This window comes from Raphanus sativus, chromosome 1 (assembly GCF_000801105.2).
Source record: "Raphanus sativus cultivar WK10039 chromosome 1, ASM80110v3, whole genome shotgun sequence".
In the NCBI taxonomy this organism is placed as follows: Eukaryota; Viridiplantae; Streptophyta; class Magnoliopsida; order Brassicales; family Brassicaceae; genus Raphanus; species Raphanus sativus.
Genome location: NC_079511.1, coordinates 16,809,594 through 16,836,427, shown reverse-complemented (window position 1 = coordinate 16,836,427; position 26,834 = coordinate 16,809,594). Strand labels below are relative to the sequence as shown.

At 37.7% G+C, this 26,834-nt stretch overlaps 2 protein-coding genes across 2 annotated transcripts; one reads left to right on the top strand and one right to left on the bottom strand.

The window, feature by feature from the left end:
* Positions 1-10,909: 10,909 nt before the first annotated feature.
* Positions 10,910-13,499, bottom strand: LOC108829261 (uncharacterized). The gene is made up of 8 exons (XM_018602926.2): positions 13,083-13,499; positions 12,868-13,008; positions 12,510-12,737; positions 12,169-12,376; positions 11,774-11,910; positions 11,608-11,688; positions 11,446-11,512; positions 10,910-11,368 (listed from the first exon to the last, which is right to left on the bottom strand). The coding sequence occupies exons 1-8, from the start codon at positions 13,370-13,372 to the stop codon at positions 11,081-11,083; spliced, it is 1,440 nt and encodes a 479-aa protein (XP_018458428.1). The 5' UTR covers positions 13,373-13,499; the 3' UTR covers positions 10,910-11,080.
* Positions 13,500-13,758: 259 nt separating this feature from the next.
* Positions 13,759-16,368, top strand: LOC108829263 (protein yae1). Its single transcript, XM_018602929.2, has 5 exons — positions 13,759-14,270; positions 14,452-14,511; positions 15,536-15,657; positions 15,748-15,869; positions 15,951-16,368. Exons 1-5 carry the CDS (start codon positions 14,255-14,257, stop codon positions 16,240-16,242), a joined length of 612 nt encoding a protein of 203 aa, XP_018458431.1. The 5' UTR covers positions 13,759-14,254; the 3' UTR covers positions 16,243-16,368.
* Positions 16,369-26,834: the final 10,466 nt, after the last annotated feature.

Sequence of the window (26,834 nt, the reverse complement as noted above, 5' to 3'; positions counted from 1 at the left end):
AATATGCATTTTTTTAGGTCTGGGTTTGGATATGTAGGTTTTCAGATATGAGTGAGACTCTCGAAGATTTCTGAAATTTTTTCTTGGAAGTGTTCTAATATATAATCCGCTAAAGATTTTTTCGATGTCTTCTAACTTCATGGAAGACATCATGGTAATCTTCTGACGGAGTCTTTTTCCATGTCTACTCTTTCATAACAGATCTGTGCGTTTTGGTAAGTCACCATGTCTGATTTTTTTATTTGGTAACCCCTTGTTGCATAAAATTCTTACATTTTTTTTCAAACTAAAACTCTTCGACCTCTCTCTAATCTTTTGAATTTGAAAACACCAAACTTTATATCAATTTCTCATTTTTTGTCTCATATCTTTCTTACTACACGGAATGATAAAGTTTTCAATGGAAAAGAAGTATCACCGGTTGACACTCTCCAGTTAGCTTCCATCGAAGCCGAATGCTGGAGGAAAGCGAATCTACCTGAGGAGGGAGAGGAAGAGGGAGCACGATCAGATCATTTACCTAGCTCGCATGTCCAGATAGCACCCCAACGCCCGACCTGCCAAATCGATGCGTCATGGATCGATAATGGCACGGTCAGTGGTCTAGGATGGTTCTATAAGGATCATATGGGAGTCGAGAGATTTGGACTACAAGGATGCCGTAAAAGCCTATCCTCTCTCCATGCAGAGATGGAAGGGCTTATATGGGCGATGTCTTCCTTGAGAGAGTTTTCCTGCAACGTGATCCATATGGAGACGGATTGTTCCGATCTGGTGGACATGATTGCCAACCCTACCGACTGGCTGGCCTTTCACTCTGAGCTAGTCTCCTTTTGGCTTCTACAAGTTGGTTTTTCGGAGTTCAATATTGCCCACATACCCAGGAGTATTAACTTGCGTGCAGATTCTCTCGCCAAGGAGGCGATACGTAGTGGTGTTCTCTTTTCCCACATAGATCAGACCCAGCCGGACAGAGTGGTTCTCCGGAACGACTCAAGACCGTCTACCACTTGATCTTCGAAGATGGGAGTCGACAAAAAAAAAAAAAATCTTTCTTACTAATTTGTCTTGTTTTTGCATGTTTTATCACACGATTCTCATCTTTCACTCATTTAAAGGTAAATCTAAATTTTTGAATATGTATTTTTGTTTGTGTTTTTAAGGTATATCTATCTCATCTTCCACTTATTTTCTCTTTTTGAAGTCATTTCAACATTTTGGATTTGCAAGTTTTTCAAATCTGAGTCAGACTTTGGAAGACTTATGGAAAATCATCTGACGAAGTCTTCTCCCATATCAATTGAAGTCCAAACTTGTTTTCTTGGAGGAACAATTTATAATAGTTTTGTTTGTAGTATGTTTTGTGATTTGTATGTGTATTTTATTAGTTGTGAATTCTTTTATAAATTTGAAAAGATGTTAATTAAAAAAATTGGTAAATATGTTCATGTCTACAATATTATCTTGCCAAAAATACTTGACATTATTGAATTTATTGATATAATTTCCATAGCTAAACACAATAACATAAAAAATTAGTCAAATTTATTACAAGTAAAGGATAAGAATTCTCAAGAAAATTTAGTCAAATTCACAAAATATCAAACATTACATAAGTTCAAAGATGTAATTCACTAGAAGATTTCTCAAAATACTTCCGAGAAGACTTTTCAGAAGACTTAAATTTCAAACATGAAATTTAAAACGGGAAATTGAAACATAAGCAAGAAATTTAAGCGGAAATTAAAATTTAAGCGGGAAACTAAAATTTTAAGTGAATTTTAAATTTCAAATTTCATGAAAATCAAAAGGTTTATCTTATGATCTAAGAGAACACATTAAACCATAAGACTTGATATTCTTGAAGTTACTTAACACTTTTAAAGTTAAAAATATATAATAAAGTTGAAAATACAAGTTTTACAAAAACTAACGCACGAGATTTTCCCAGAAGTCTTCTCTCATTAGCAAAAAAACATTAATATACATGAATGTAGTTAACCTCATAATTATCAACAATCAAGTTATGAATTCCATTCAGGAGTTCCAATATCGACTAATATACATGAATTAATAAGAAAATATTAAAAAGTCTTTCATGTTTAGAGAAAATAAAAGTTTATCACACATTGACTTAGAATACTTCCACAGAAGTCTTCCGCCGGGAGACTTCTAGGAAGTCTTCCATATAGGTCATCTTTGCAATTGAAGATTTACAAAGGAAAACTTCCAGAGAAGTCTGCTATAGAGCAGACTTTTTTATAAGTCGTCCTTTGTAAATATTGGCTTATTTTGTTTTTTAAAAAATATTAATACTACCAGAGAAGACTTCCCGGTAAATCTTCTAAGATAAACAAGTTAGTTTTGCAATTGACGGAATTATTTCAAAAATTTGACTTTTTCTAGAAAATTACACGGAAGTCCTCCACGGGAACAAAATAAAACTTAAATATTACATTAAACTAGACGACTACCATGTAAGTCGTCTCAGGTTACTATTTCAATTAAAAAATAAAACTTAAGTATTTAATTTTAACTAGACGAATTCTATGAAAATCTTCCGGCAAACGACTTACACGAAAGACTTATGAGCCAAACAAGGTTTGACCAGAATCTCAGAATAAAAATCTCGAAGACTTTCGTGTACGTCGTGTTCCGGAAGACTTACATGGAAGTCGTCTAATTAAAATTAAATATTTAAGTTTTATTTTCTAATTGCGAAAGTAACCTGAGACGATTTTCACCAATAGTGAGAAGACTTCCACCAAGAGTTCAGAAGATTTCCGTGTAAGTCGTCTAGAAAAAGTCAAACTTTTGACACAATCCGGGTCAATTGTAAAACTAACATTTTTATCTTAGATGACTTACCGGGAAGTTTTCTTTCGTATTTTTGAGATTTTTCGTTAACAAAGAAAAGTCGGAAGACTTCCAGAGAAGTTGTCTCTAAAAAATACACATAAATTGCAAAAGTAACATATACATTGACCAGAAGACTTCCGTACAAGTCTTCTAAACCAAAAAAATTACACAGAAGTCTTATGACGAACATATCTGAAAAAAAAAATCAGTTTTATAATTTTAACCAGTGAAATTATTTGATTAGGTTCTCCTAACACACTGAACTTCGCCACGAAACAGACCCACTTGTTAATGATCAAGAATCATGAGTTTAAAGTTTAGAATCAAAATTTTGGGTTTTGTGGATGAATATAGAGAGAAAGTGAAAGAGATGTAGTTTTTGAGCATAAGAAATGAGATATGAAAACTGAAAATTAATTTTAGGTGCATTAAGAGTTTTCAATTGGTTGTTTATGGTGGTTGGTGTATTGGTGGTAATGGTACTATTGTAAATATATAATGAAAATGAAGATAATAGAGTAAAATACTCATTTTCAAACAAAAAATAATGGAATTTTCGTGAATAATCCAATTTTTCTGGATGAATAGGCAAATGAAAGTTCGGATTAGTTTTGTGTTTGACTTTAAATTTTGAATCATATTTGCAAAAACCCTATATATGTGTATGGATTTTTTACCATAAAATAATTGTAAATGATTGATAATGAGTGTTTTGGTTTATGTAATCGCACCAATTTAGTTAATATAATAGTTACTGTATTTTCAATTATTTAATATATATTTTTATTTTTAATATATAAAATAACGCACATAAATAATAATATAACTAATAATATTATAGAGATAATTAAGGACTATAAGCTATATAGATAAGTACGATAAGTTAGAGATAAGGATAAATTAGAGTTATTATATTCCTACGATACTTAGTTCTTACTGCTGTATATATACTCAATGTTATACATGAATACACTACACGCTTTCTACTCAATATATATATAATGGTCATTTTGTGAGGGATGTTGATCTTAACCTACTTCGCTTATTATTACTAAGGAAAATTGTAGTCATCACTCGGTATCCGTAAAAGTTAAGAAAGGAGAAAACTGAAATGGTTGATGGAGAAATCGTGCTTTTCAAGGGTCAGCTAAACAACTGAATTACTTGTACTGTTGAGTCTTCAACTAAAACATAGTCTTTTCAAAATAAATTAATTTAAACTTTACATAATAATTAAAAAACGGGAAAGACTTTTTGGAGGGCATGAATCTGGCGAGAGGTTCCCCGACGACAACATTGTATGTCTATTCTTCTCCAAGGTCTCACTCAAAAGATTTTCCCCTTTAGTCTTTAAAATATCTCTTCTTCTTGGACTTACAAATATTAAATGATGTACATATATTTGCTACTTTTTGTTTCATTTTAATCGTCATTTTTCGACTTATGACATAAATTAAAAAAAAACATTTAATTTTACATATTTTTAAACTAAAAATATCATTATATATATATATATATATAACTATATTTCAACCAATATTATTGGTTGCCGCCGGTAATTGGATCCACAGTTATCCCTTTAAAAGCTTATTTTTGAAGATTCATTGCCCAACAAAAATAAAATATTTCCTTTAACAGATAGTTTCAGGTTGCATATCGGTTAAGAAAAATCTAAGGTCAAGAGGTATACAAGGTGATATCCAGTGTGAAAGATGTGGAGCCAATGAGGAATCAATTAACCATGTATTTTTGAAATGTCCTCCGGCGGTTCAAGTTTGGGTTTTCTCTAAAATCCTATCGAATCCCGACATATTTCCTACTCATACACTGTTCACAAATATAGATTACCTATTTTGGAGGGTGTCTCCGTCTATGGAAGACCATCAATTCGCATGAATCTTATGGTACATTTAGATGGGACGGAACTACAAGGTTTTCAGTAATATTGATACGGATCTCAGAGATACTCTGAAGCTGGCTGAAACCTAGTCCTTACTTTGGGAAGAGGCTCAGGCTTTAGTTAAGAGTGGAACCACCCAGCCGAGAGAGACTGAAGAGTTCAGTTTAGCTCTTATCTCAGGTTGATGGTGTTTTATGGATGGCTCATGGAAAGATAAAGAGATGTTCTTCGGAAATGGCTGGTACATTACACTAGAGGGTTTTGAGGGCTTGATGGGAGCAAGGAATACGAGAGCAAGTCTTTCGCCTTTACACTCAGATATGGAAGCTTTGATATGGGCAATGGAAAGTATGAGGAACTTACTTAAAAAATGTTACTTTTGCGACGGATTGTATTCAATTGGTGAAGATGGTTTCCGCACCAGAGGAATGGCCAGCCTTTGCGAACAATTTGGACGACATCAAGTTTCAACAAGAAAATTTTACACACTCAGAGATCATTCATGTACAAAAACGCTAAATACCAAGGCAGATAGTCTGGCAAGGAGTGATAGGAAGCAAACGTCTTTCGTTGTTCATATGGATGCAGAGTTACTGGAATGGTTTATAGAGTTTATCTAGAGTCTGTTGTAAGCTGATGACAAAAAAAATATTTTTCAACCAATAAAAAACTAAACTATTTTAGAAAATATTGTTAATAAATTTTGTATTGAACTTAAAAAAAACAATTATTTTGAATGAAAATTTCTCTTTACAACAACAACTAAACTAAAACATAGGAAGAATTATATTAATTGGAAGCATAACAAGTTTTTTTAGTAATGACATCAACATCAATAGTATTTTAATGCATTATAAAGAAACATTTGAAAAAAAAATTAAAATGCATAAAATACCTTTTATCACATATGTCAACTTCTCATTTGTTTATTCATATTTTTATTAGTATAATGTTGGCAGTATTATCTTTAATGGATCTTTAACATTTCGATTTGGGAAATAATTTTTTAAGAAACTTTTATTCAAATGTTTGTACATAATATTTTGTTTATTGTTGGGAATAATTAATGTATGAGTCATCACTTCTTATGAGCATAGCGCCGGTTTTTGATTCATGTCTAGATGAATTCCGGCTTTAAATCTGGATTCATTTGTATCTCTCAGTAAAATAAGAAACTTATATTAAAAAGAGATTTTCCCATAACTCAGGATATTGAAGGATCTAACCTAATTTACAATTGTCAATTTTTTATGAATGAGGGATCCAAACCCTAGAACAAGGGCGACTATTCAAACATCAGCTATAGAGTTAAACGGTTAGAACTTAAGTTCTTAATCCAAACTGTTATAGTCTTGTATCTAAATATCAATAAACACTACTTTGATCATTCTCCCTGTTTTTTATTGCTTACTTCTTGTTTCTGTAATACCAACAAAGAGCTGGCAAAACTTTACTCTAAAAATTTCACGAGAAAGGGTAACAAATATTACATGACAATAACTGAGAGTAAGCATAATGAGAAGCAGCCAACAGCCACCCCGGTCGAAACCGAGTTGCGAGCTCAGATTGCAGCTATGCAACAACAGATCACCGAGATGCATACAACTCAGGAAAGAAACGCTCCGGATAACCCCGTACTCATCTCAAAAGTCCAAACCTTGAAATGGAAGAACACTTAAAGCTACTGGAGCAAAGCGTAGAGAAGCTATCATAGCTCGAATCTAGAAACATAGTTATCCAAAAAAGAACTCAACTTTCAACACAATAAGCAAGAAATTATGCAATTTCCAAACTTGTATCCCACATATGCAACCCCTGGAGACTTCGGGTGAGGGAGGCAAAACGTTTGACAGACTCTATCACTAAATGGAGAACCAACAAATGAATCCGACATCCCAAGAAAAAAATGAGTAAACCTGAAAGAAGATGATGAAGACTCCGACACAAATACTGATGTGGAGATGCAAGAAACGACCGTACTTAAACAAATCTTCTTCAAGAAGTTTGAAACTGTTCAGTTATTGATAGAGAGAATTCCAGGTGTAATGCCCCCAATCTGAAAAAAATGCTCATGATTCCTGCGCGAAACTCCCTTCTTAGATGAGATCACCCTGGTGGAGATGTCAACGAAGTCCATCTTCTCAAATATGATGATGTATGATGGGACATGTGACCCGGATGATCACATGGCTCAATTGAAACAACATATGCTTATTATAGCTATCCATAAATAACTCAGAGAAGCTATCGTGTGCAAGGGTTTGGGTCAAATCTGATCGAACCCGCACTGCAATGGTACATCAACTTTCCTAATGGATCGATACACTCCTTTTAAGTCCTGACCGACCAGTTTGTGGAGCAGTTACGAACAATGGGACACATGAAAAAGTAGCCAAAAATATTTACGAGATCTTGCAATACCAAGCTGAACCTATGTGCAGCTACATAGCACTCTAACCAGGAAAAGGTATTCATCCTTGGATGTAATGCCTTGACAGCCATGTAATGGCTTATACGTACCCGACGAGACCTGTATAAGGAGCTGTCCAAATACTAGTGTAAAACCATGGAAGACATCTTGTCTCGAGCATGGGCACATGTAAAGTGGGAAGAAGACCCAGTGTGTCGATCCAAGCACTCCCAGAAGCAGAAATTAAGGGGAACAAGGAATAAAAAAATGACAAAGAAGAGAAACCCCATCAAAATGTTGCAAAAGAGGCAGCAAGTAGGAATCATGATCGATACCACAATCAATTCATAGAAAGGCCGGTGGAATGACAATATCAACATGGTCGGACATCTCCAATCTCTCCGTATCGAAAGCTGGAACTGATCAACATTCCGAGGCAGATGTGATCACAGGTTAAGTTGCCTTAGAAGATGAAAGCACCATAAATTTTCCAAAACCAGAAGCAATAGTGTGCGTTCCACAGAGACCACATTCATAAAATGGAGGACTGCATTTCACTGAAAGGAAGTGAACTAGCTAACAAAAAAAAGATATCTCTGAGAATTCTTTTCTGGCAAAGCGAATAACATCCTCTTCAATAAGGAGGAGAACAATAATCTGTCCAGAACTAATCATGCCTCACCTCCTCGACATGATAGGGTAATCAATGTGATATTTGGAGGCTTTAAGATAAGTGACATCATGCATGCAGCTGCCAATACAATCACCAGAAAAGCCAAGAAAGGTCAGGAAATCCAAAACGCCTGCTCCTGGAAACCAATGAAACAAGATTCACATCAAATGCGAGCATGAGAAAGTTTTGGGTCCCACCATGAGGCTTTGGTTGTGTCTCTCACGGTGGAGAATTTTTTTAGTGAAAAGGGTACTAGTGGACAATGGAATCTCCAGTAACATCATTTTTCTGGCTGTCTACAATGACTTAAGACTGGAAAAGACGCCCTAACCCGGAAAGTCATACCACTTATAGTGGTCAGCGGCAAAGTCAATCAAACAATAGGAGAGGTTGTGCTTCATGTCTATGCATAAGGAGTACCATGTCTTTAAAGTTCATGGTAATCAACTGCGACGCGTCCTATAACATGATATATGGACGTCCCTGGATCCAAAACATGGGAGTCGTCCCTTCCAATCTCCACCAGGTAGTCAAATTCCCTATTCCATGGGGCATCATTAAGATCAAAAGGGTTCGGAAAAAATCTCGTTCTTTCTACAAGAAAACTCTCAAAGGAAAGATCAGTATCTTATAGAAATTACAATAGAAACCCCTGGTTCTGTATACAGAAGAACATAAGTTGAAGAACCCGACGAGGTACCTTAGATTGAGGGAGATTTCATCTGAAATCTCAAAATAAATTCTAAACTACCAACAGGTCTAAAACAAATAGTAATATAATTTCTCCATTCTGCTGCTTCTTCCGGTCCCACATAGACATGCCATGAACAGAAAAATATAGCATGCATAAGCTATAGGTCGATCCTCTACACCAGCCAGTAAGGTATAACAGAGGAAATTCTCTCCAGAGCAGGATGCCAACTTCAACGAAAAACTTAGGAATCTACTGAATGTCGGGTTCATTAGAGGTGTGCATTATCTAGAATGTCAAGCTAATGTTGTTGTTTTCTGCAAGAAGAATGCCAAGTGGCAAGTCTACATAGACTTGACCTTAATAGATCTTTTTTAAAGGAACCTTTTCCTCTACCTCATATAGACAAGCTAGTTGATTCAACGACATAACACCAGTAAATGAGATTCATGGAGGCCTTCTCCAGGTCTAACCATCTACTAATGCACTCAGATGACCTGGAGAAAACATCATTCATGACATCTGGAAGTATCTACTAAAACAAGGTTGTGTCTTTCAACCTTAAAAATGCTGGCTCCACCTATCAAAGAGTGGTGAATTTAATGTTCATAGAATAGATATGCCACACCATAGAAATAACATAGATGACATGCTCATCAAATCACTGGAGGCAGATATAACAAGTTTTTTTTTTATTTTTAGGTGGTTTTAATTGTTGATATCATTAGAACCGATTTATATCCAACAAATATCATTTACTTAAGCAACAAAATCTTGTTAGAGTTATGGACTCTATCTTCATTAGTTCAGAGCAATATGTTGCAATATTTAATGATACATTTTCTTATACGATTATACAGAAGTCATTTATCCAAATAAATGACGCAATCTCTAATTATAATTCAGAGAAAAGTTATGCATACATTTCTAATCTATTTTATCAGTTCCTCTATATATTGTTTAAATGATTGTCTAACTCAAAGAAAATTTATGCATACATTTCTGATATTTCTTACTTTATCTAATCTATGCAGTTTAGTCAGGCGTAGAGATTTCTATGGCTTAATATCAAATTGATGACTGATTGGGGATTAATAGGATTATTCATCATATTCTACATCAGGATTTCTTTTATCATATTAGTTTTTTAGAGTAATTAACTAGAACTTAGAATCATAAGATAATTGTGAGGCACGAGAATATAATCAATTTTCAGAACGAGAGTTGGTCTAAGAATTTAGTTGAACAGGTTCAAAACTGATCTAATGTTTGTCTGATTCATTGAATTCACAATGAGATTTGTTTTTTATTACAATTAGGCATCTACTCCCTCCGTTTCGATTTGATTGTCGTTGTAGGAAAAAATTTCGTTTCAAAATAAATGTCGTTTTAGAATTTCAATGCAAAATTTATCAAAAGATTCTCCATTTTATTTTTCTATTGGTTGAAATGTGGTTAGATATATAGGTAATTGTGTTTTCATCTTGGAAATATACAAAATCATATGTTTTCTTAATCTGTGTACATAAACCTAGAAAGACAATTAAAATGAAACGGAGGAAGTAATAGTTTTCTTGGATAGTTTTAGTTGTTTTTAACAAACCCTTGACACCTATTGATTGCAGTTATGTTTCAAAAAGAAATTGAAGGTGATTATTTACTATGTATAAAGTATGTGAAAGCATTTGGGTTTAGTTCAGTATAGGATTTGTACAAATATAAATACGATTGTATCACTGATTGTAGTACAAGCAAGTGTTCTAAAAAACGGTCTAGGCGGCACTTAGGCGCTATGCGCTACAAGACCGTGACGATTATTTTTTAAACCACCTAAATAATTACAATACTGTAATAATAAATAATATATAATTTATGAATATAAATTATAATAATTAATATATTATAATGTATATTCTTATGAAAATAATTTTTAACATATAAAGATAATATTTTTACTATTATTCAATATAAAACATTACATATATTTAATATATTATTATAATTTATAAAAGCCTAAACCAATTAACTAATGATCTAGACGTCCGACTAATCGTTCTGAAACTTCTTAACTAATATTGTAGACGTCCGCTTAATCGTTCTAGACACTAGGTATTAGATCACCGTCCGTTTATCGCCTAGCGTTTTCTTGAATACTGAGTACAAGTTCAGTATCTTCAAGGTCAAACAAAATCATATTTCTCTCATCTTCATCGTTACCATGCACAGATTAGTTTCGTTAATAGATTTTCATTTTGTTTCTTTCCAGTAAACGTTTTTGAGGATACATGCAATGCAAGTTGCGACTTGCGAGTGACCTGAACATCAATGTTAAGAGTCTTGGTGTTTGTGATAAACTACAAGAATTGGCATATCCGCTTATGGCTTCAAAAAATCCTCATTCGATATATCAAAACCCGAAACAAAACTTCTACAGAGGACTATTAATGAACAGCGTGCCATCATAAGAAAGATCTTTTGGTTAAACGTGAAACACAAGTAACTTATGTTTTGCCTTCTGACGTCGATATATGTGGAAAGTAAATGCCTCTAGGTTTCTTCACAAGGAGGAGGAGGTGGAACACCGAAAACCCAATCTAGGACGTTCAAATATTTTGATCCAAATACCTCCCTTTCCTGTGCGTAGCAGTGCATAATAATAGCTGTCGAAACGCTGAAGACGACTACATCTGCTCTTCTTAGAATCTTGGGCGGTCGAATGTATCCAGCCTCCGTCATGGAAGTGAAGAAGCTCTCTATAGCCCTCGCTAAGCAGTATAGTGATATCTCTATCCTTCTGCTTTTCTTTTCAATTGCTAAGGCCAAGCCTGTTGGGAACTGCAGAATAATGCACGGCTTAAATATGAAACTAGTGCTACCTACCCTTTTTGTGAATGGATTAGGTTCGTACGTACCGTTGCCATAGCCACGAGTGGTATGTTGCATGTATCAAGTGTCCGGAACAGTAGGCAAGTCGAAGCCCTTGTATAGATAATTTCCGCGTATAAGTTTCCGCGTCAATAAGGTTACTAGTTATGATGACATTTAAAAAAAGAAAAATTAGATTGGGTTCTAACCAGGCAGAAGTGCAGTAAGTGGAGAGAAACAAACTAGATCTCGCTGTGCCAAGAAGACCCTTGCCAAGTATAGAGTATTGCCTGTGAGATGAATATGAAAGACTGATGCATAAAGATACACACAACTATAACGAGCAATGGAATCAAGGCGAAACAAAACTATTACTTCCTTAGTAGGTCTTGGCGATGGACTATCAGCGCTGGAATCAAGTATACAGGGACGTAGACTGGTAGCGCCCTCGTGTAAGCTTGAAGGAAAAATGTAAGACCGTGCTTAGTACATGATTCACCTCCATGTATCATCTGCAAGCAGAATCATTGAAGACAATCTATCGACAAAGCTGCACAAGGTAATGCAGTGAGAGGAAAAGAAAGAGATACTGCTGAATATATAACTAATATGGTAAAACACAAAGAGATGACTAGGAAGTTTTCAGATTGCCAAGGCTCTAAAAAAATGCCACTTTTGATTTAACGAACAAAAGCTCTGTTTCCTTATATAACAAAGAATGGTTGCTGTTGATACTTGACAGAAACAAGAAAGATACAATATAAACGTACCGAACAGGGGACTTTCATGTTAGGATCAAGTTTGATATCAACTCCGACAGACTTGTAATATTTCTCAATCGCCCTTAAATTGGTGAACGGTTTGGCGCTTGCGAGATCTTTAATGCCTTGTAAGATAGAAAGATCCTTCCCACCATGTTTGTTAAGGAAGGACTTATACGATGAAGGAAGACTTTCCTGCTTTAAAATGTAAGCAGACCTGAAAACACAAATAATCAGAATGAACCTTGTCTTGTATGCAGAATATATATAAGAAAATGTTGAACCATTTCTTTTGGAATTAGTATTTCAAAAGCCTAATATCCATTGCGTAGGAAGAGAGATAAACATACAAAATCTGTGAAGATGAGAGACACATGAGAAACAAGTCCCCATGTTCCCAAGTAAGCGGCTTGCAAACCGAACCAAACCGTTTGCTTTTAATGCCGCACCGCGACGCAAGAACAGCCGCACGCATCAGTATGTAAACAGCCAAACTCGTGTGTGTTGTGTTTGGTCCTGTGAGAAGCATCGATGGCCCAGCCACTAAACCAGCAAACAGGGCCCTCCACTTTGCAGTTCTAGGTTTCAGACAAAACAAAACACTATCAAACATGTTCCCATAAACTTAATCTAAAGAGATTGATACTATTTTTGGTCAAATGAAACTGAAATTAGCAGACAAAAGCAAGATAATGGGATGGGACATGCCTTTGGTGTCCTGCCAAAGAACAAATAGCTTCATCCACGGAGACAAAAGTACCAGCAAAAGTTCCCAGAAACAGCCCGTATCTTAGTGTTTCCTTAATCCCCATTGCAATAGCTTCGCTATTCGAGAAATCACCGGTTCTCCTAAACCGACAGATTCCAATATCAAATTCAGCAACAAATTCGAAAAAAAATTAATATTTTGAATTTCCGGTTACCTCGATTTAGAAGAAGATCTACGGCGAGCGAAACGAGCTACGATAGAGAAAAGAGCTAATCCACCTTTGATACCAGTACCTATGGAGAATCCTTTGATGGAAGCGACGATGATTCTACGCAGCTTCGTCGAGTCATCCGAAGAGAAATAGGTGGAGAGATCGGTTTTAATCGAATCGGAGCCGTTGCAATGAATGCATGAAAGGTCAAACGATTCGTCGCCGGCGATTCCATCGATTTCCCCGTTGCACGAGCAGCGAGAACCGTTCGCCTTCCGGCGAGACGGCGACATGACTTTGATCGGATTGCCGCCAAAGTGGAAGAAGATACGTAAGCTTTGGTGGGAAATTGGAATTGGCTTTTGAATAGAGACCAAGGAGGAATGGGAAGAAACCAGAAAGTTAGTATGGGAATGACGAAGACAGCAAAACAGATTTAGAGCCACTAAGGATTATCCAGTTGTCCCGTTGACTGACACGTGTCAGTTGGCTTTTGTTTCGTTTCTTTTCTTTTTCTGTTCCGAATCTCTTTGATTGTTCTGTCTCCGTAACGGTTACTAACTTACAAAGGAAGTATGGGTTGTGAATGGTATGGGCTTATATTATGGGCTTGACAAGATAATCTTTTTTTTTCTGAAAATTTTGGTCTGCGTCACATCTTGTTTTGTGTTCTTCTTCTTCCTCTTCACTAATTTGTCTCGTCTCGTTTTCACCACCTCATCTCAATCTTAATCTTCACGACCTCATCGTCTCTTGTTCTTCGCCAACTCATCTCCTTCTCCATATAATCTTCTGCTTTGCCTTTCTCTTTGGATTTTTCTTCTTCCATGAATGAATTAACTTTGATAAAGTGAGATTCATTTTTCATTTCCAGCCGCAAAAGTTAACGCCTTAAACTTCGGCAACAAAAAGTGAAAACCGAAGTAACCGTTCTCGAACCGAACCGTTTATTTGTTCGGTTCTATTCGGTAGTTTTTTCTCAATCCGAAATAACCGGAGAACCATATTAACCGAACCGAAATACCCGTAATAACCTTAATCCGGAGGCCTAAATAATAATAGTGAAAAAGAAAACTCCGAAATTCTCTTTAACTAGTGGCCATCGAAGTCTCTCCGTTCTCTGACGTCTTTTGGGTCAAACTGCTCAATATCGTCACATCTTCGCTGTAGAACGGATGGAGCCGCCTGAAGGTTGTGATAAATAATAATACCAGTTTTATGATTTTGATTTTATGTTCGTATTAAGCCTTTAGCTAGCCAAAGAGATAGTTTTCTTGTTGCCAATATCGATACTCTGTTATGCTAGAGCTATTTCGTTCCCATTGCAGGTATTGATTAAAAGCTTTGTGTTTTGTTTGTTCCGATTACGCAGATGAGAAGTCTAATTTCGCCAAGGAGCTTTACGGAGAAAATTTGCAGCTTTCGAAACCTGGTGAGGGTCTTTACCTTCATATTTTAGATGCAATTGAAGTACCTTGAGGTTTTGTCTCTTGCTCTGTACCTGACTATGCTTTTTCTTTTCTTTTTCTGATCCTATGGCTAAATATATGTTGTCATTAGTTTAATAAAATTTCAGTCTTGCATGTCTGAGAAAAAAATCATGTTCTATTACTGGATGATCCATATACTCTTGTTTGTTTTGACGTGATCCTATTATAGGTCTTGTTATGTGATCACATTATATTATAGCTACATGTTGATATTCTAAAGGATTATTTGGTCATCCATTTCATGCTGTGAGAATATGTACATATTTAAAGAAAGATGTTCACTTTCTCCAATTAAGAAGATTATATGTTCGTGCTAGGCGTTGATTGCCATGATTTTTTTTAAAAAATATAGGTGTCCATCTCGAATTAGTGTTGGCTTTTAGACTGTAAATGTGGGCATTACCTTTTAATTAGGGTCACCCGGGTCTACGGATGAAGGTGCTTTTGTGTTCTGAAAACTTCAAAACCTTAGTGTGAACATGGATATATTACTAAAATCAGCATGTAAATGATTTTTTCTAATATCAAACATGTACTGCAGTTTCACATAGGTGATGGTACTAAGTTGACGCCAAGGCATTTGTGTTCAGTTTGAGATGCTATTGATTATTGAATTCTTTGTAGAATTTTTCACTCTTCCGGTATACAATAAGGTCTGTCATGTTTCTGAATCCCATCTGCTTTTTTGGATTCTTTTGTGAGCTAAGTAGATTTCATGATATACTATGAACCCTACCTCCTTTGTTGCACAGTTCGTTTAAGGTTTTAGATTTAATAATAACAAATATTTTCTGTGTTCTTATTTTTGTCAGTTGTGTGAGAGTTACGTCCCCTATGTTGTCTCTAAGGTCGTTAGTTGTATCTTTTGTAGGATCACCACTATTCCGTGGAGAATACGTATCTTGTATTTCCTTGGTTGGTTATGATTAGAGCAGAGCATTAACTTATAATGTTTCGTTCGTTTAGGTAATGAAGATCACAACCTTGAGGGTTTAGACGGATCCTTCTTTGGAAGTTCTGATGATGAACCAAGTGAAGCTTACTCCATGAACAAGGAGACGGAGAAAATACGTGAGAAATTTCACACGGTATTATTCTCTCTAAACTGAATTTGTTTTGCCTGATATACACCAAATAAACATGATTTGATTTTTTTGTTTGCTAATTCGGTATCATAGGTTGGATACCGTGACGGTATTAGTGCTGGGAAAGAAGCTGCTGCGCAGGAAGGTTATAACGTTGGATACAGGGAATCAGTTCTTGCTGGCTACAAGTTTGGTTTTGTTAGAGGTGTTTCCAGGTAATTAATAGATTAGCTTCTTTCCTGCTGTGAAGCATATAGAGTAGTCTTATACATATTCTTTTTTTTGCCCTTTTGAAGTGCGATGGCTTTCCTCCCAGATGAGCTCAGAGAAAAGCTGATCGATGAACAAGAAACTAGAGACAAGTTTCATAAACTACACGATTCTGTGCATGCTCTCTCAACTGAAGCGGCAATGAAAGTGTTTTATGGAACTCTGACTACAAAGCAAGTGGAAGACAAGAGTGGAGAAGAAGGGTCTGACTCTAGTGTTGCTTATGTTACGTCCACAACTGACTTGGGAAGCTATGTAAGTGAGCTAAGCTCTCTTCTTCACAAATCTCCTAAGATTGAAGTTAGATTGGACATATAGACCAAGAGAAGCATGGAAGCTTGCTGTGCAAGATGGTGAGCATATAGCTTCTTTGGTAGTATGGATTGTCCCAATATTAAATCAACAAGAGTATACCACTAAACAATAATATTATCTTTTCATACATATTAATCTTTCGGAAGAAACACTTTCCCTGAAGAAAAAATTGTATTGCTATTGTGAAATCTTTACCAACAACTGATCATGTTTTGAAAATCATATCGATGCTCATCTGGTTCTAGTGATTTGTTCACCAAATAGAACCCCTTCCGAACCTCAGTTGTAACCTCTTGTTGCAATATCTGCATTCACAGTCAGAGCATAATGAGATCTCTCAGTGCACAACTGTTTCCCCAATATAAACATAGAAATGGCTTGCAGGCTTACACAGAAATGGTGGTATTTGTCTTTGGCACGCATGTTTTCTCATGTTGAGGTTGCGAATAAAGTGAGAATCTATGCTTCTGATTGCTCTGACCCTAGCTCCGCATAGCAACAACAACTAGTGGTTGGGCTTCAACGGAATGTATTTCAGAGCTATGCCTCTTTTGCTTGGTCTTCGGCTCTTCTCAGACATGTGATGGTCTCTAGTGTGGCACTTTTGCTTCCTCTGTTGTTGTTTTTTCAGCTTTGTAATGACAAATTTTAGATTGGTTCAGGTTGACGGTGGTTACTTCACGAAGATCTGGTTTTTGGTAGTTATGTGGTCACATGAGGCGTCTCCGGCCGCCCGTAGCATCCTTGTGCCGCGGTAATAACTCGGTTTTCTAAAGGTGTTTTATTTTTGTGTTACTCTTCAGAGAAGCTCCAAGCTCTGTGAAGGGATCGGGCCCGGTTTCCGTACCGCAAGTAAGACCGTGGGTTGCAGCTCCGGATCCAAACAAATTCCTTTTTCAGATCTTTCCCTTTTACTTAGTATTTTTATGTGTTATACCTCAAGGATCTTATACCAGTGATCTTCACCACTAATTCACGATCATCATCAGCCATAACTACCAATATTTTAGTTTTTTTCATTGTGATCCATCATGATACTCACAAATACAGATTACTAGTTGTGTCCGGATGTGCGGATACAACAAATTTACAAATATTTATTGGGAGAATTGCCAAGTGTGATTCAAAATTTGGAGTCAAACCCAAAAGAATACCCCAACTTGGGTCAAAGGCAAAAGTAACCTAAAAAGCTATTGAAATTACAATTATCTCCTTGTGAACAAACAAAAAAACGGATTTTTTTTACGTTTCTACCCCTCGCAAGTCGTCTGTTTAGACGACTTGAAAATAAGTCGTCGAGACGACTTAACTTAAAGTCGTCTGGACAGTTATTTTTAACCATAATTTAAAAATTTTGTAAAAAATATTTTGATAAGTGAAAAATTGGAATTATGTAATTAACATATGTCTTAAGAGATATAAATTAATATATAACAAATTTCAATTGTTTTCAGCCCAGATGAGTGAAAGTAGTGAGTCATGATATTCTTTAGTTTATGTTTCATCAACATATGTTGTAGTATTGTATGTGTTCTTATGGTTAGATTTTGGAAAGCATTAAAACCGTTTTTGAAAATTTTTAAAATTACCTAAGCGTGTTCATTTCTGTGTATAGTAAACACTATTGAAGTATAATTTGATTTTATAACGTGGTTAGTAAGTTAATTTAGTCATTTTAGTTTAGGGGTTCATTTTAGGGTCTGGGACGACTTAATATTTAGTCTTCTGTGCCCAGACGACTAAATATTAGGTCGTCTGATGTACATTATCAGCCAGAATAAGTCGTCTAAACCGGACCAAACCTTAAAGTTTACCAATGTACTTTTAAAGCTAACCGGATTATTTACCCAATATATAAGGTGTTTTTTTTTTTTTTCATTTTCCGCGAAATTCAGAAATCCCAACAGTTCTCTCTCACCGACGATATCAAAGGCGATTCGAATTCCCACTATTTCCGAACAACCATCGTTCTCAACGTCGGCTATCTATCTCACTTCATTTTTACCGTTGTCGCCGCAGCTTCTTCTAACCCTAGCGCCGCCGATTCCTCTAAACCCTAGCGCCCCCGCTTCCACTATTTCCGAACAAACCGTCGCCCTCGCCACCGTGCTCACCAACGTTCTCACCGCCGCTTCCTCTAAACACTAGCTAGCACCGCCGCTTCTTCTAAACCCTAGCGCCGCCGCTTCTTCTCTGTAAACCGTAGCGCCGTTTCTCTGTAAACCCTAACGCCGGTAAGTCATCAAACTCGAGGAAAAGATGAACATAAAACGTTGTCTCTTTCAATTTACTCATTCTCACTGTTTCACGTTTATTTTTTCAGATCTATAACCACAATGACGAGTACTCCAACTCCTTCTGCGACTAATCAGGTCCGCTTGAAATTCTTCTACTGGAAGACTTGTAAGTAAGTCGTCTGGAAAGTCTTCCAACTGGACGACTTAGTAGACGACTTAAATATAAGTCGTCCATTTGGAAGACTTTCCAGACGGCTTAAATATAAGTCGTCAACTAAGTCGTCCAGTTGGACGACTTTCCAGACGACTTATATTAAAGTCGTCTACTAAGTCGTCTGGAGTAATAATTAAGACGTGATTGATTTAGCTTGTGTTCTGACTTCTATTGTTGTCTTTGATTATTTTGCAGACAAAAATGATGGATATTCCAGAACTCTCCCGTAGGTTATACACATTAGGGGAAGAGCCAGAACCCCACAATAGCATTTCGTATCATACGGATAACAAGAAGTTGCATACTGCTCTTAGGGAAGCTCTCACTGATGCTGAATTTGAAGAGCTCAAGGAGTCGAGATTGGGAGTTTTCATCAAGTTCAAGGAGCAGGGATTTGGTTGGGCTTCAAGGCTGGTTCACTACTTGCTCTGTTTAAAGCTGAACATTAAGAAGAAGTACGAGATGTGGTGTCTCGTTGGTCCAGAACCTGCGAGGTTTTCACTGTTAGAGTTTGAAAACATCACTGGTCTAAACTGCGAGTACATCGAGGACCTTGAGACACCAGAATGTGAAGTTACCCCAGAGATGGTTTCTTTCTGGGGGATGATGGGAGTTCATCTGGAAGCTGGGCCAACTACTGATCATGTAATAGCAGCACTGAAGAGATGCGGGGATTGGTCCAGGGAAGATCGCAAGCGACTCGCGTACCTTTCCATCTTCACTGGATTCATTGAAGGGAGAAAGTTTTCAACCGCTACACGAGCTACTCTGGCAAGGCTAGTGATGGATTTAGAACGGTTTGAGAATTATCCATGGGGGAGAGTCGCGTTTAAGGTGCTAATGGACTCGTTGTGGAACAAAGATATTACTGGCTGTTACACCGTGGATGGGTTTATACAAGTTCTTCAGGTCTGGGCGTACACAGCTATTCCGGGATTGGGTGCTAGTATTGGTAGTCCAGAGCAAACAGTCCGTCTCCACTGATTCTGGCTTACGAGGGCAGCAGAGGCCGCAGATTCATGAAAGCTGCTATCTTGAGTCAGGTACCTTTCCATCTTCACTTAATTAAGTTGTCTGGAAAGTCTTCCAGCTGGACGACTTAGTAGACGACTTATTATAAGTCGTCTGGAAGGTCTTCCAGCTGGACGACTTAGTAGACGACTTATAATAAGTCGTCTGGAAAGTCTTCCAGCTGGACGACTTAGTAGACGACTTATTATAAGTCGTCTGGAAGGTCTTCCAGCTGGACGACTTAGTAGACGACTTATAATAAGTCGTCTGGAAGGTCGTCCAGCTGGACGACTTAGTGGACGACTTATAATAAGTCGTCTGGAAGGTCGTCCAGCTGGACGACTTAGTAGATGACTTATAATTAAGTCGTCTATTTAGTATTTTGTTTCAAATATCTAACTCGATTCTTCTTTTATTTACTGCAGACCCGCGTGATCAACTTTGTTGAGAAGGACATTAGTGAAATGTGGCCAAAATGGGACTCTGAGGTTGAGGACGTGCCCGCGGAGAACATCATTAAAGTCATGTATGATCGGAGACCGTGGAAGTGGACCATGGATTGCTGGGAAGTCACTGGTACAAAACCTAAGTTTGTGACTCCATCGAAAAGAGCCAAAGAGATGGTTGTGGTGGAGGTGGAGGAGGAGGAGGAAGACAATCAGAGACCTCGGAAGAAAGCTCGTAAAGAGGCTCCTAAAGAGGCTCGTAAAGAGGCTCCTAAAGATGCTAGAGAAAAGGCTAGAGAAGAGGCTAGTTGGGTGACCAGAGAGGAGTTGGAAAATATGTTCAAGGACTTAAGAAGTGACTTAGGTGACATGATGAAAGATGGGTTTAAGAAGTGCATCAGGGAGATTAGGAAGCTGTCCGATAGATTGGAAGCTGTGGAGAAGAAGGTTGGTGTCACCAATCAGGCTACCCCTACACCTCTAACCAAACAGGCTACCCCTCAAGCCAAAGAAACCGGGGTTAGTAACAAACAGCCTACCCCTCAAGCCACAGAAACCGGGGTTAGTAACAAACAGACTACTCCTCAAAAGGATCAGCCTACACTTCAAGCCAATCATCCTACTCCTCCCACCAGACAGCCTGTTCCTCAAAAGGCAAAGCCTACTCCTCAAAAGGCAAAGCCTACTCCTCAAACGAAATTGCCTGTTCCTCAAACGAAACAACCTGCTGGCAAAGCCTACTCCTCCTCAAAAGAAACAACCTTCTCCTCTGCCCAAAGAGGTTAGTATCAAATCCTCTCCCAACAAGAATTAAGTCGTCCAGGGTCTTCTAGTTTTCCAGACAACTTTTATTTAAGTCGTCCAGGGTCAACTAGTCGTCCAGACAACTTTTATTTAAGTCGTCCAGGGTTAACTTGTGTGCAACTTTTATTGCAGAGATTGTTGCCGGAGGATACAGCAGATGAGGCGATCTCGGTATATAAGATCTTGCCGGAGGATAAAGCAGATGGTGTCACCTCCAAAGAGATTGTTCCTCTCACTTCCACTGACCAACCGAGCTTCGCTTCCAACGATCAACAACCGAGCTTCGCTTCCACCGATCCAAGCGTTCCAGTTTCAGAACCGAGCCTGGTTGTATTGGACAAAACAGCTCCCACTGCTTCTGTGCGTGCAAGGAGTGAACGAACGAAGAAACCTGCTCCCACGCAGATATCTCCTTATACGGCAGAGAGAAGGAAACTCCTTAGAGTGGGAAAGTATAATCCATTTCCCACACTAAACAGACCTAAGATGAAGGAGCTCGCTGATTGGTTGAAAACTGATCCGTAAGTGATTGCTTTACCCATAATAGCTTGATTTAGTCTACCAAAACTGATTACTTTTTTGTTTGCAGTGATTATTTCACTAAGCAAGAGGAGAAACCACGTACATCACCAACTTGGTGGTATCAAAAACTCCGGACACCCAAAGCATGGCTGGAAGACGTAGTAAGTCTTCTGCTTATCTTTAAGTCGTCTGGTAACTTGTCTTTGTATAGATTTGTAAATATATAAGTCGTCTGGAAGGTTCTAACTTGTATTATTTTATATGCAGCATATAGATGCTTGGATGAATGTGCTGAGGCAGAGGTATCAGGAGAACCCACAAGCTTTCCGGAGCGAGCGAATGTGCTTCCTGATCACAACTTTTCCCAGTCTTGGAGAGACCAGTATCTGTTCTTCAAAGCATCGGCACCTGATCACAAAGGTTTAGGAAGAATGCTACCTAGTGGGGCGGCGAGTTTGTATGACGGATCAATGCCTTCATTTTGCCAATCAAACAAGAAGTGGGGGGAGGACATTGATGATATCTATGCGCCAGTGAACTTGGACAACAAACATTGGGTTGCTATTTGGATATCAATCCCTAAGAGGCACATAGTCGTCTGGGACAGCATACCTTCATCTAGCATACCAGAAGCATGGGATGAGATAATGGAGCCTTTTCTCGAGATGGTCCCTTATCTGCTTGTTGAGTGCGGAGACCAGAAGCATGGGTTGGAGCGATACACATATGAGAGACTGCTGAAAGATGTACCCACGGCCAACAATGGTGATTGTGGCGTGTACGCTGTAAAGTACATTGAATGTCATGCTCTTGGGGTCCCCTTTAGCCCTAAAGACTTTGCTAGGTCCAATGCGAAGACTATGAGGGATAATATGGCTGTGGTTATATGGACGGAGCTTGTTGATCAGCATTTGAAAGATAATGAGGATGGTGGTATGTTCGTGGGCATGTATGATTAGATACACAAATCTAACTTGTATAGATTTTCTAACTTGTGTATGGCTTTGAACTTGTCGTTGTATTTGTATTTGTATATTTGTGTATTTTTATTTGAACTTGTCGTTGTATAGATTTTCTAACTTGTGTATGATTTATTTGTGTATTTGAACTTGTCGCTGTATAGATTTTCTAACTTGTGTAAGGTTTTCCAGCTGGACGACTTACAAATAAGTCGTCTGGAAGGTTTTCCAGCTGGACGACTTACAAATAAGTCGTCTGGAATGTTTTCCAGCTGGACGACTTACAAATAAGTCGTCTGGAAGGTTTTCCAGCTGAACGACTTACAAATAAGTCGTCTGGAAGGTTTGGACGACTTACAAATAAGGTAGTCTAAAAATAGTAGAAGGTAGTCTAAAAATAAAATACACTGGACGACTTCGTAAAAGGTCGTCTAAAAAAATACACTTGAAGGGATAGTAGAAGGTAGTCTAAAAATAAAATACACTGGACGACTTAGTAGAAGGTTATCTGGTAGACGAAACACTGGACGACTTAACAATTAGTCGTCTGGACGGGTAATCAAGACTGGACGACTTAAATTTAGGTCGTCTGGACAACTAGTCAACTGGTTGTGTACATTGTGGTTTCGTATGGCCAGTTTCCTTGCAGTTTGAGCATCTCCGTGCCCTGTGTTTCTTCCTGGGTTTGTGTCCTCTCATCCTAGATAGCTCCAACCAAGATTGCCATCTTGATTTCTTCTGTCTCCCCGGACCACGCTTTACGTTTGGAGGAAAGCATTCTCGTTCCTCAATATGTTGTGACACGATAGGATATATATTCTCTGAGTATCCTGCATACAGATGATTCTTTGAGTAAAGTGGACATACAAGTGTGTCGATATGCACACCAGCATGTGTTCCAGCTGCTATAGCATGAGAGCAAGGTATTTTCTCCACTCCATAGACACCACAATCACACTTTACATGTTCCAAATCAACCACACAGTCCATTTTGCCACCTTTGACAAAGAAACGCCATCCATCAATTGGTTCGACCGTCATCGTATCCGCTATCTCTGATCGAACAGCAAGCAAGTATTCAACACCCCGGCTATGTTCAGTTGGGAGACTCAAAGCATCTTGTCTCCTTTTCCAATACCATTTTCCTAACTTCTGCCTTATGAACTCCAGCAGGAACGGAATCGGAAATCCTCTTGCTCGCTTCAGTGCGGAATTAATAGATTCAGCGATGTTGCTTGTTTTTATGTTGAACCTGTTCCCCTTACAATAAACCCTTGACCATAGCCTGGCGTCGGCCTTCTCCAAATACGTTGCAAGTTCCGGGTTTGCACTCTGTATCTCAGCCATGTACCGGTCAAAATCGTAAACCGTGTGCGCATAAGCAGCCCCTTTCACCAAGTACATGAGATGTTTCCCTTTAAACTTTTTGACAATGTTATCTTGAAGGTGATAATAACATATTCCTCGGGTTGCCCAAGGAAACACCTTCTCACACGCACTTTTAATGGCCGCGTGCCGGTCAGAGACTATCACCAGAGGCTTGTCATGAGATATACAACTAGCCAATTTTGTGAAAAACCATTCCCAAGAAGGTTCATCTTCAGCATCCACGATCCCAAAGCCAATGGGAATATCTGAAAATTGCCATCTTGTGCGGCTGCAACTAACATAACACCTCCATACTTTCCACTTAGGTGAGTTCCATCCACCACAATGACCCTTCTCTGATACTTAAAACCTTTGATAGAAGCTCCAAAAGAGAGAAATAGATACTTAAATCTTTTCTTAGAATCAAGTTCTATAGCCGTGATAGAATCAGGATTTGCAATGGAGATTTGCTCGAGATATGAAGGCAGGCGCGAATACCCTTCTTCTGCTGATCCTCTCACCAATTTTTGTGCATATAACAGTGCTCTGTATGAAGTGGTGTAATCAAGCGTCATGCCAAACATGTTCTTCATTGCATCAGTGATATGCTGTGGAGTTATCCCATCAATGATCCCAACACGATCAATGAAAAGACTACCAACATACTTTGGAGTACAGTGTTTCCGCTGAGCGATTCGGTCTCCAATTGAGCATAAATGTTTTTCCACATACTTTGTTACCCAAAACGTGTTTGGCCCATGTTTCACACTCGCTCTGATCTTCCATCCACAACCGCTAACCCGACATATTGCCACAAGGAGAGTTTTTGTTGATTTGTATATTCTGAAAGAAAACTTACCCCTCACTGCTGTCAATCGCAGCTCTGAAAGCAGTGCATCCTTGCTAACAAAACTCTGGTTGACATAGATGCTGGTACAATCCGATTTTCCTCCTTCAATAGCATTTGTCTTAGCATATGTCTTTTCAATTTCTTCAAAACAAATATTATCATCATCTTCCTCGTCCTCATCTAGAACCTTTCCATAAAGACTGTAATCCCCACCATTCTGATCCGTTTCACCAACAATAGTGTTATCAGCATCCTCCTCCCCATTTTCCTCCTCCCCATTTTCCTCCTCCCCATCTTGATTTTCATCTTCAACAGACTCATTATCACCAACATCTTCAAAACATTCATCAGCTTCATCATTATCACCAACACCTTCTTCCTATTCACCAGCTTCATCATTATCACCAACATCTTCTTCCATTCACCAGCTTCTTCTCTTTTCTCTGATACCGTTTCCACCTTGCTGCGGCTTGATACACAAAGACATACTCTATGCGTTTGAGTATCTCGAGCAAGAATGGGAGGACTGCATGGAGTCATCATCATTTCTGCTGGTAATGAGTAGCTAATCTCCACAGTCACTGATCTCATGTCCAGGTTATAATCTTCTTGAGCCATTGCAACAAGTTCAGCATGTGTTGAATCTCATTCAATAAAAACAATCTTGCTCCTTTGAGATCATCAACCACAAAATCCCAACGGAAATCTCTCAACAACCATTCTCCATACACTGCATGTAACTTAAAAATCATCTGCAAGTATTCAAAATAAAACACATTAGTAAACATAGAGAAAATGAAGAAGTTCAATAAACATTATCGCAGACGACTTAGAATTAAGTCGTCAAGAAGACTTAAAGGTAAGTCGTCTAAAGAGGTCACTTTTGCAATTGAAAATTAAAAGGGACGACTTAATTCTAAGTCGTCCGGCTTTGTTTGTTAAAAAAAAAAAATTTCAGACGACTTATATATAAGTCGTCTACGAGAAACGGGCTAGTTTTGCATTTGACCGAATCGTGTCAGATCTTTGACTATTTCTGGACGACTTATAATTCAGTCGTCTCTGGAAAGTAAAAATTTCAATATTTTATTCAAACTAGACGACTTACATGTAAGTCGTCCTAGGTTAGTTTTGTAATTGAAAAATAAAACTTGAAATTTAACTTTCTCCAGACGACTTAACTAAAAGTCGTCCAGCTAGACGACTTAATTTAAGGTCGTCCGGGATAAGCAAGGTTTGACCAGAAAATTGGGAAAAATTCTGGACGACTTTGCTTTCCCCGACGACTTAAATTAAGTCTTCTGACTGGACGACTTTATATTATGTCGTCTGGTAAAAAGTTAAATTATGAAGTTTTATTTTTCAACTACAAAACTAACCTAAGACGACTTACACGTAAGTCGTCTAGTTAATAAAATATTGAAATTTAACTTTCCCAGAGACGACTGAATTATAAGTCGTCCAGAAATAGTCAAAGATCTGACACGATTCGGTCAAATGCAAAACTAGCCTGTTTCTCGTAGACGACTTATAATATAAGTCGTCTGGAGTGTTTTTTTCAACAAACAAAGCTGGACGACTTAGTTTAAGTCGTCCGTTTGACCAGAAGACTCATCAGTAAGTCTTCTACATACAGATGACTTACTTGTAAGTCTTCTACGCGAACAGATTTTGAAAAAAATTCAAATTCGTACCTTAAACTAGGTGAGATGACTTCGTTTGCACACATGGTCTTCTCCAACCACCCAGAACTCAAACGAAAGCAACCGTAAGTCAAAACGAAAGAAATATGGCTCTGTCAACCATCGCCCATATTTTGAATCAAAAGCTTGAGTTTTTGGATGAATATGGAGAGAAAGTGAAAGAAATGTTGTTTTTAGTTCATAACATATTGAAACAGAGAGAGTGTAAAGAGATTTACGTGCATTAAAGGCATTAAAAGCTCCAAACAGTTGTACAAGGTTGTTCCCACTATTCATGGCAGTGGCAATATTGTAAATACTTGAAGAAAATGAGGTTGAGACAGTAAAGAAGCCATTTTCGAAAAACAAAAAAAAAGTTAATGACATTTTCGTAGATAAAAATGCAGATGTGGGGTTAAAACTCCAAAAAAAAAAGAAGTCAAAAGAAAAGGTTAGTTTTGTGTTTGACTTCAAGTTTTGAGTCACTTTTGCAAAAAGCCCA